Consider the following 11,625-nt stretch of genomic DNA (forward strand, 5'->3'; position numbering starts at 1 on the left):
TTGGAAAATGCTAACTTTAGCCTGATAGCACTGAAAGTGAACGTCCCACCCTCCCTCCAATCGCCAAATCCAAAGCCATGCCCCCTGAACGCATATATACGCTCACAGACCAGAATACGAGAGACAACATAGGCTACATCAGCGGTTCCCAATTCCAGCCCATGTTCCGAAGTGAAGTAAATTTAAACGGATTTCCCCTGCTCAGGGAGTAGGGAGCAGTGAACACTGTGTAGGGATCATATCGATCGGAACAGTTCATGCACGTAGCTCAATTCTAACGAGCTGGTTATCTGAATCGGGTGTGTTAACTAAGCGAGACATGCAAAATATGCATTTTGGCGCGAGGACTGGAATTGGGAACGGCTTGGCTACATCATGTGTCATTCACCAGTGAGAAAACATTAAAAGCACTACAATTCCAGGAAGGAAGATTGGGTTGTTGATGTTTGTCTGCCATTCTCGCTCTGTCTGCACAGCGTGCATGAATGCGCTGATGACGTATCCTGCCTGCGCGAACCGGGTGTGCAGAGGTATGCAAAAAGGAAAGCCAATTAAAACGCTCGGACCGAGCGCTTTGATTGGATGAACATTTCTTGGTCCTACGCCTTCCACAGAATATATAAATACAGATAAATACATTTAGACCACTTAACTTAATGATTGCTATCGGGATGTGAAGAGACTTTCAGCCAGCATAACAAAAAATGTTTCTGAAGACAATCAATCACCTGTTGCACCTTTGATGAATTGTTGTTCAGTTTGCATAATTAGCTTGTTTGAGCAACTGAGTTATTTCTTCATCATCAAAGGAAGGCGAAGCCACAGAGATTTTATTTATTAACAGAAAACAAAGAGGACACAATCAATATGCGTTGCATTCGTGTTCAGTGTCTGTGAGTTTAGATGTTAATCTGTGTTTAATTTTGCATTTATTAAAGGATGCATATTAGTTTTATTCCTTACATGTTTCTCATAATTTCTAGACTCATTATTTAACTAAGCACTGTGATTAACTAAGCTGCAGACCTTCTCACGGCCACATTTGATTTGATTATAGATATGCTTTCAATCATTTTACAGGGGCTATTTGACAGATATGTGACCTGCTCTGATTGTTATTCGTAAGTGATGTGCAGCAAGATGGCCTTCCACGGCTCGTAAAATGATGAGCTATACTTGCTGATTTGCAGCACTGTAGTGGGAGATCTTTACAGCAAACATAAAATAACCAACCTGGCAAAAATTTTGGAGCATCGCTGTGAAGGGTATGTAGGCCTGTGCAGAGGCAAAATCAGTTTTACCATCAGAGGAAAAAGTGCAGTTGCATCTGAAATAAGAAAAGTGGCAGTGCAAGTTTTCTACAAATTAATTTTTATTAGACTTTGCTTGGATCATTAACTATATCAGCATAATTTCATAAGCAAATGTCATTAAGCTGATACAGTCTGATTGTCTGGTTAGTATGAATGGGAGTCAGTGACGTAATTACTTTATTGTACCACAGCCTGCTTGTGCATCAGTTGTTGGCAAATGTACACTCATGGATATCAGCACCTTTGTTCTTTATTTTTGTGATTGTTTTTACATAGTCAGTGGCTCCCAAAAAATAGTTTGAACACTGAGGTCAAATGAAGAAATATAAGAAGGTCATTGCAATAAATAAGAAAATATCAAACCATTTTTTGGAAAGGAAAGATGGAACCTTTTAATTAAAACATTTCACAAATAGAAGTTTGTTAGATTCGACATCAGAGGTCTTCAACCCTGCTCCTGGGGACCCACTGTCCTGCAGAGCAGGGCCGCTGCTGACCAAATGGGTGCCCTAAGCAGGATTGTATTGTTGTGTCCCCCTTCCTCAAATATTATGGAAGTAAAAAAAAAATAATAATAAAAAAAACAAAAAAAAAAACACCAACTGTAGGGGTCAAAATAGAACTTTAATAAAATATAAAAGTAAATAAATAAATAAATTGTATTATTTACAAATTACAATTGTAGCGCTAGACAGTTACCTATGGCTATGACTTTATTAAACAGTTGTCTAATTGATTTTATAGTCTCAAGCATTCAGAAATCATGCAAAAGAAAATTTAAGCAGTTTTACTATGATAAAACCATGGTTTATTTTTGTAAGGGTTGTGATGTCCACATGTTTTTTTGTTGAAGAAATTATAGAGGCTGTGTCATCTATAGCAAAAAGCTGGCCAAAAATGAAAGATTAAGTGAATATTTGAATTAAATGTTTGGCCAATAGCCTAAACAAGGAATTGATTGTCCTGTACGTGTAGCAGCAGCAATTACCAGGCCTTTGGCCTTCGTTTTCACCTTTTTTTTCTTTCTTTTTCTTTTCTCTGCGCCGGATTGCTGATGTCTTTTCACTGGCATAGATGTCCATCCATCAATTATGATCATTTGCATTCAGCCGCAAACATGAGGTGGGAGCGGTCGCGAGTGCGGATGGGGGAATGGTGCATCAAGGTTTTTTTTTTTATGAGCATCTGGGTGCCCCCCTGGGAGTTGGTGCCCTACGCAAACTGCGTACTCTGCGTATAGGGAGCGGCGGTACTGCTGCAGAGTGCCGCTCCAACCCTAATCAAACACACCTGAACCAGCTAATCAAGGTCTTCAGGATCACTTGAAAAGTCACATGCTAGGTGTGCTGAAGCAGGTTGGAAGTAAACTTTGCAGGACAGTGGGTCCCCAGGAGCAGGGTTGAAGACCTATGTTCTACATCAGCGGTTCTCAATTCCAGTCCTCGCGTACCCCCGCTCTGCACATTTTGTATGTTTCTCTTATTGCTTCAGACGTTTGTTATATTGATTCCAGTTTGAAGGGAGCGTATATGTTCCATACAAAGGGCATTTAAGTGTGCGAGACGTGAATTTAATTGTATTTATTTACAGAGGTATATTATGTCCCACTTCACGCTTCTCTAGTAAGTTTCGTATGTGTGTGAAGACGCTGCAGGCTGTCTGTAAATGAATATTTCGAAGTGAAGTAAACTTCAATGGATTTCCCTGCTCAGGGAGTAGGGAGCAATGGACACTGTGTAGGGACCATGTCAATCGGAACACAGTTCATGCACGAGCTCACGTCTAACGAGATGATGATCTGAATCAGGTGTGTTAACAAAGAGAGACATGAAAAACATGCAAAGCGGGGGTACGCGAGGACTGGAATTGAGAACCGCTGCTCTACATGATATGATAACAATAGATATGCTTTTCAAAATTAATCAGAAAATGTATAAATAACTGTCTTATCAACTTGGCCAAACTTTATCAGCTGATTGAAAGTCATTGCAAAAATGGCTTAGAAAAGTGTAGTTAATTCTGAGATCTAGCATCATTTGTTTAGAAGAGGGTTTGATATTTTGTTGTCTGATGCAATGATTTCATCCATTTGTAGGTGTATGGTAAGTACATTTTTTAAGGCCACGGTATATTATAATCACGAACAGGAGGTGCATTAATAAAGTTCATGACCACTCAAATGTTTGATTCTGATAAGCCATTAAATGTCAGTAAATAGAGTACCTTATGAATATTTTCTCCTCTTCAACCACAGAGAACATCTGGCAGAATTATTGTGACATAGTACTACCGATTCATCTAAACTGCTCTATTCCGTGTGCATGGTTTTAAAATGTTTGGATAGATAGGTCTGCAGTAATTTTGCTTTCAAGCAAAATGGATGTTTTGATATTTCATAACCACTTTCATGAATTCTTATGACAATAATAATGTCATAGTCACATTCTTCATCTCATACAGACATATAATGCCTTAGGAACTTCATTTCAGAATGTAATTTCTAGGAAGCTTTATAAATGTTTATGCATCTATGATTGAATTTAATTGAAACCCCACCCCCCCCCCCCCCCCCCTTTTTTTGTGTCTTACAACACAGCATAGGTATGAAGGCTAGAAAGACACAGCACAAATGATAAAATCCCATTACTGGAAAATGTCCAGGCTTTGGCCAAGACCTTCACATAAAGAACATGTGTATTTTACCCAGACCTCTAACGTTCTGAGCCAATGTTTAGTTGGGAACTCACTGCTGACATAATGCTTCGCTTCATCCCCCCCACCTCCCCATTTATTTTGACAAAAACAACACCTAGGCTTTCCTTTGTGTATTAAGGTAAGTTGGACAAAGGTTGGTAGCAGAGTCACTGAACAGCCAGACAAATATAACTGATTTGGTTGACTGACAATCATTTAGATTATAATTAGGGAGTAATAGGATGGCCGAGGCATATCTCTCAGGACATTTCCTTTCATACTATAGTGGGCTCATGTCCAAGCTTATTGGAAAACTGGCTTACTCTGATTGCATGTTCGCCATTGCCAGAGAGAAGAATTAAACAACGTGGCATTACTGGATTGATTTCCACAATCACCAGTGTTAATTGGGTCCTGTGGTATCATATTGCTGTATAAATGTAATATTTTAAGGGGTTATAATCACAGAACAATTGCAATATTTCTTCTCTCATTAGTTGTCTTAATCTCTGCTTTGAAACTGCTCAACAATTAGGGCTGGGTATTGTCAACTACCTCACAATATGATCCACATCATATTGCACATTTCACGATTCAACACATCGCAATGCATCACAGCGTCCTAATAGGATCACGATTGGATTTGCGCCAAAAAAGTGAGAGAGATAATCTGTCAGGGAGAGTGAATATGCTATATGTGTTTCAAACTCTCTTGCTGTTTGACTTACTTTTGCCCAGTATTGTGTATAATACTGTATGTACACATTAAATTCAAGTTAAATTGAATAAATCCCATTTTAAGTAACATGATTTAGATAATATGCCATTCATTTGTGTATTAGTAATATCAGGAAGTAAGTAGTTTCTTGACTGTTTTTTTTTTTCCATTTTAGGCTTTGCCATGAGGCACCGCTGGTTCATGGTGCCACTGCTAATGCAGGCATGGCTGTCTGCCACCCCTTGCTTTGGTGAGCGTCCTTGCCCTCGGAGCTGTCGTTGCGATGGCAAAATTGTATACTGTGAGTCTAGTGCATTCCGTGATGTTCCCAAGAACCTCTCAGGCGGCTGTCAAGGCCTGTCCCTGCGGTATAACAGCTTAGCAAGCCTGAAGGCTGGCCAATTTGTTGGCCTCAACCAGCTCATTTGGCTGTACCTCGACCACAACTACATTGCTAATGTGGATGCACGTGCTTTTCAAGGGATACGGAGGCTCAAAGAGCTAATATTGAGCTCCAACAAGATTACACTGCTGCATAACACCACATTTCACCTGGTACCAAACTTGAGGAACCTGGACCTTTCTTATAACAAGCTACAAGCTCTACAACCAGGGCAGTTCCAGGGACTGCGCAAGCTACTCAGCTTGCACATGCGCTCCAACTCCCTTAAGAATCTTCCCTCTCGCCTTTTTCAAGACTGCCGTAATCTTGAATTCCTTGACCTTGGCTACAACCGTCTGCGCAGCATCACTCGCAATTCAATGTCTGGCCTGATGAAGCTAACTGAGCTGCATATAGAGCATAACCAGTTCTCCAAAATCAACTTTTTCAACTTTCCACGCTTCTATAACTTACGTGCTCTTTACCTACAGTGGAACCGCATTAGGACCATGAGTGAAGGCCTTACGTGGACCTGGACATCATTGCAGAAGCTAGACCTTTCAGGAAATGACCTGCAGGAGATAGATGCAGAAGTGTACCGGGCCATGCCAAATCTGCAGACGCTTAATCTTGATTCAAACAAGCTTGTCAATGTGTCTCGAGAAGCTGTGGATGCCTGGACCTCTCTGACTGCAATTAGTCTGGCAGGAAACATGTGGGACTGTGGACCAGTTGTGTGTCCACTAATGGCCTGGCTGAGAACCTTCCGTGGAAACAAAGAAATTAATATGATTTGTGCATCACCCAAAGAAGTTCAAGGGGAGAAGGTTATGGATGCAGTTGACGCCAATGGAGTTTGCAGGGTTGCCTCTGCTACGCCATCAACCGTAATTGTTCCCTCTACCTCTTTTGTCACCTTTACCCAGACCCCTGCCAGCTCTTTCATCCCAACTATCAAATCTGGAGACAGCAGAAGGGGCCAGGGGACGTCCTTGGAAGGCACCACCTCTTCAGCACCTTCTCAGCCCGCTGTCCCACCACCTGAGCAAGACTTTGAACCGGTGTCATTCCACAAGATTGTGGCAGGAAGTGTTGCCCTCTTCCTATCAGTTGCCATGATCCTCCTGGTAATTTATGTCTCATGGAAGCGCTATCCAAGCAGTGTTAAGCAGCTACAAGAAAACTCGGCTGCTGCTCGCAAACGTCGGAAAAAATCACGGGAGACAGAGCACACACTCAGCACACCATTGCAGGAGTACTATGTGGACTACAAGCCTAATAACACAGAGGGTACGGATGTGCTGGTCAATGGTACTGGACCATGCACCTACACCATCTCTGGCTCCAGAGAATGTGAGGTAAGACTCCACACAACTTATAGTCCATTGATTTTAGTGTGAAAAGAGGTCAGTTTTTTAACTGCTTTTAAGAAATTCCTTTTGTTCTTGTGCTGTTTCGATGCCCTATTTGGGAGATTTTTGTTGGATAAAAGTGTGTGCGTGGGAGGGATATGTTTTTGGCAGGGTTATTTTAGGAGGGACGTTTTTTAAATGTTTTTGGCACAGTATGCAGTTTGTTTAACCTTGGATGAGGTGTTAATTTACAATTACATATTGATTTGTTAGTGCATATTTGACGAGCCCTGTTAATTCAGTTGAGGTTTTTTTCATTTAGGAGCAGTTGTATTTTAGCCTGTGCTATGTCACATTGTATTTATGCATTGGTATGTCTACCTGCAATACCTTCTTCTATCTGTGAGGCATCTACTTGAAGAAGGTATTGCAGGTAGACATATCAGTGCATACATACAATTTGTGATTCTTTGAAAAAGTTAGTTACAGTAATCGCAGGATAACAAACTTCTTCAATAAGCTGCTGTGTCGCAATTATTTATTTGTCCTCATTAACATATGTATGCTCAATACTCCCAAAATCAAAATGAAATGGTTTTGTCTATGTGGAACTTCAAACACATCCGGTTAATGAAAAGACCTCCTAACCATCCTTCTAATCCTGACTCCTATACACACTCATTGGTTCTTTCAACACTGTTTGATGATCCTTGCTCAGTTAGTGTGAAACAGCGCAAAGCGCAGTGTGAAACACTACAATTCTCTCTATTTTCTCTCTTCTTTTCCTCGTGATCTTCCTGGGGCTATGAGAATGTCTTTAATAACAGACCCACTTTATCTTCCAAGGGCTCTTTTTTGACTTCTTCCATGTCTATGACTACATACCTATTTTTTTTTAGCCTCTTATCTTTGCTTCACATTCATCCTTCCCTCTTGAATCATCTTTCCCTCATTTTAGATCATCCTCTTTTATACTTAACCATATTCTGTAGTTCCAATTTACAAAATACTAATTTTCTTAGTGTGTCACTCAGGACTCCGCTGACAATCGTGTGTTGACAGCTGGGGTCAATTGCCACTTTTTAAGGAGCTGGTTTTGTGTGTGGTTTGTATACTTGGCTATATTTACATATGTTCATGCTTTTCCCAAGGGGCAGGTGCTACCTTTACTCCTTCGGGCTAAGAAACCTGTCAGTGGTACAGTAAGGTGTCATTAGAGGCAGACACTGCCACTGGCAGAGCCATGATAGGGTGTATATGCTGGTGGCAAGCAAGACAGGCCTGAGTGAAACAAGAAAGGCAGGAAGACATGCTAGCAGGCCAATTGGCATGATGCCAGACAGGTAAACAGGTATGCCATCACAGGAAGAGAAGACTATAAAGGTGGGTGAGAACACAAAGGCACACACAGAATGACATCCTGACAGATATGTTGACCTCTGCACACGGGCCCATGCCCCTTCTCTGATCTGCCACCTCAAAGCATTTTTTGAGATATCAGAGGTGCACATCAGAGTCCAGCAGATTGGCATGTTTTTCTCTTGTGAATTCCCCAGGTCAAAGAACAAACTTTTTTCATTATTACGTGCAAATCCCCAAGTCTCTTGCACAGCATGTGTCCCTTTTGCCATCGTGATGATAGCTCTTGTCAGCACAAAAAGAACAACTGAAAGAAGAAAACAATTTGTCTCACAGTGTTCACCTATTGCTTGACCAAAGGGCCAAGTTTTGGTTTGTTAGCATGACCTCATTAGCCCTTGCTGGCAGATACTGTAACCGTAAAAGTAAAAGCAGTAAAAGTTATTTGTCCATTAACGGTTATTCCACAATATTTTGTAATGTTTCATTATATTGTAGTAAAAATGTCTTCTTTTTTTGTGAAACAACTTTAATATGCAAGTATTTGCTTAGACCTCGCTAACTATTGCCTAAAGTTTAGGGTGAACATGTCAAGTCCATAATCATCAAAAGGCCTCACATCGAGTGCACTTACTTGACCTGTGTCTATAATGTTTTCCATTAATAGTCTATAATTCTGAATTGTTTGCCTTCTTTTTTCCCCTACCGTCTCCCATACCACAGCATTGCTGCATCAACACTAATGTGGTTTGGCTTCCCTCCCGTGCAGCAAAGCGCATGTCACCCATGATTGATGAGTTCTATTCTCTCTCCTGCGATTTGGTATTCCACACGCGCACCTGATTTACGGGCTTTTCACATCAAGCCAAAAGACTAGATTCAAACACACAGTTCAGATTGCTCCTGTCTTGAAAACCAGTGTTCTCCTCATGCCTTACATCCCTTCTGTTGTGAATCACAAATGGCATAAAGGTGTGGAAGAGACTGCTAAGAGGGATTGTCCTCTGACCTCACCTTGAAAGTGGTTCTCTGTTAACCAAGATCTAATGTCTTCTTCGATCGATTTAGATCAATCAAGCGTCTTTATCATCAGAACTCATAAAGGCTCAATGAAGTGCACCTTTAATCCATTAATTTAGGTGATGAACTTTCTTTTACTGAACAGTCATCATGCTATAGCAGACTAGAACTGTACAGTTGTTTTCCTTGCTATGGTAGTCGTGATTTAGTAATTTCGATTAATAAAATTTACATTAAAATTACGCAACTGTGCTAAAAAACACACACAGTTTGACATTTAAAATAGGTTAAACAGTTTTGCATTTCCAATATTTATTATTGTAGTTGTTGGGAGATGTCACAAAACCCATCAGTTATCTTTATGCTGTGACTTATACCTCATTACATGTTCTCATAAAACATAAAATACTCACATAAGTGCAGGAATGAGGGCGTCACACTGCCTGGCCCATTGGGGCTATCGTGTGTATATGTGTTATGGCATGGAGGCTCTGAAATAGAGCATGCTTTTGAAGGCACCTCATTCAATATTAATTCTTTTTAGTTGCGAGCAATTAGGCCAGTACCATCACATTTTGTCGTATTGTACATTATGTTGCTGTCACATTTGCATTAAAAGCTTAACCTGTCAGCCTGTGATGTGTTTCGTGGATTTAAAATTGCACTAATTGCTTTTGTAGAAAAAAGAAAAAAAAGAACAAGAACTTTGCTTCATATAACAGTGAAAGGCCTACAACAAGGGCATTAATCAACATTAGACTCAACAAATTTTAGTTAACAAATTGGTGTTGAACAGTACCTTTGACCCCAGCAAATAATGAAAATGGACTAATCCCCCCAAACAGACAAAAGTGCCTTCTGGAGATTAACGTTTGGATCACAAATCTGGCTAGCAGTTCAGATTGGGCTCATGAATTAAAAACTGAGTCTACTAAACTGGAGAGGGAAAGGTGAAGTAGAAAAAATGCACTCACATTTAAGTTCATTGTGCTCGCTGATCAAAAAAGGGAAACAATTTTTTTTCTTTCAGTAAACCGAGTCAAGAACAAAAATGCTATGTTTTTCAGTTCAGCATTAAACATGGGAAACAAGAGTCGGCGCCGATAGCCTTGTGGTTAGTACGGTGACCCGAGTTCGATTCCTGCCACAAGGTCCTTTGCCGATCCCGCTCCCCTCTCTCCACCCAACGCTTTCCTGTCCACTTTCTACTGTCCTCTCCCATTAAAGGCATAAAAAAGCCCATAAATATAACTTAAAAAAAAGCATATATTTAAAAAGGGTATAACATGAACAGCTGTTTGTAATCATGAGAAAAAAAGGTGAATTTTCTTATATCATTTTGTATCAAAGCACATTTTTGATATTTTACTTTTATTTATTTTTATTTTATTTTATTTCTTTATCGCCATTATTATTTTTATTTGAAGTTGTCACTGGACCACTTTTTTTAAGAAGTCAGATTTCTCTGTCTGTTTCTATTAAAGATGCATTCTTCTAATTTCAGTTGATAGCATACATCCTGAAATACAATCAGTAGTATTAATTGCACCTCTAGCACATTTCTCTTTGATTAGAGGACAGTTTAAATATAAAGTGGCACAGCTTACCCCACTCTCTCCTACTGCAAATGAACATTACTGGATGAGTCTAGCAGAAAAAGGCAAGAATCTTCTCTGATAGTAAAAGAAATGAGAGATGTGATGAGAAAGAATCTAGAAGAACACATCCACCTCACTGTGACCTGTGAGTCACAGCCCATTTAATTTAGCACCAATCATGCTTTTTAATGTCTGCAGAGTACATTATAATTTATTAGGATTACCATAAACTTGAGCCCGCAGCCTGGCACAAGGGCATTCCAGCCTCCCCCTGCAGAATGGCTTTCTGATAGCAAGTCTTGACGTCAATCATCATGAAACGGCTAGCTGTACTTTTTCTCCTACCCTTCTGATTTTTGTCCCAGAATCTTCAGGTTGGCAAAGCTTTGGCACCTGATAAATATTTATGCCCATCAGTGCCTGTCATTTTTGGCCAAGGATCCTGCATAGTGAACAGGGCTGAAGGGTCCTCATCATTTGCTCCTTAGAGCAGGGAGGAGGAACAGAACGTCTCAGGTTACGTATGTAACCCTGGTTCTTCAAGGGAACGAGACGCTGCGTCAAAAACGCTAGGGGAACGCCTTCTGCGACGCACGCTCTGAATCACATGTGAAATCAGTCCAATAGCTGAAAGGGACGTCACGGACGGGTGACGTCATGACCAGGAAGCTATAAAAGCAAGTGCGGCGGAGCCCGCGTCAGCTTCTAGGAATGACGCAAGCGCTGGCAGGGACGCCGGAAGTATGGCACCGAGACGCAGCGTCTCGTTCCCTCGAGGAACCAGGGTTACATACGTAACCTGAGACGTTCCTCTTCAGGAACTCGAGCTGCGTCGAAAACGCTAGGGGAACGAGAATGCCCACGCCTCCAGACTTCCAAGTCTCTGCCTAGTGTGGAAGACTGCACAGCTACGGCGAGAGAACAGAAGAGCCAGGAGTGGCTTGCATGTCTAGACCGTAAAACCTAACAAAGGTAAGGGGCGTGGACCAACCCGCAGCGTTGCAGATGTCCTGCATAGGCACACCCGCTAAAAAAGCCTTAGAGGCTGCCATACTTCGAGTCGAGTGAGCCTTGACCCCTAAATGCGAGGGGAGATCAGAGGACTCATAACAGATGGAGATGGCATCCACTATCCACCGACTGAGTGTTTGCTTAGTTGCTGGAAGACCTCTCTTAGGGGGACCGTAGC

At 41.1% G+C, this 11,625-nt stretch overlaps 1 protein-coding gene across 1 annotated transcript in view; it reads left to right on the forward strand.

Annotated features, from left to right (window-relative positions):
• LOC107687808 (leucine-rich repeat transmembrane neuronal protein 4-like) overlaps positions 1–11,625 on the forward strand; it is a 130,752-nt gene that overhangs the window by 2,662 nt on the left and 116,465 nt on the right. The window contains exon 2 of the mRNA XM_016485277.1: positions 4,901–6,465. Coding sequence (XP_016340763.1) covers positions 4,901–6,465 — 1,565 coding nt within the window. The remainder of the gene's footprint in view (positions 1–4,900; positions 6,466–11,625) is intronic.

The sequence above is a fragment of the Sinocyclocheilus anshuiensis genome, unplaced genomic scaffold (assembly GCF_001515605.1).
Source record: "Sinocyclocheilus anshuiensis isolate Anshui unplaced genomic scaffold, SAMN03320099.WGS_v1.1 scaffold205, whole genome shotgun sequence".
Lineage (NCBI taxonomy): Eukaryota > Metazoa > Chordata > Actinopteri > Cypriniformes > Cyprinidae > Sinocyclocheilus > Sinocyclocheilus anshuiensis.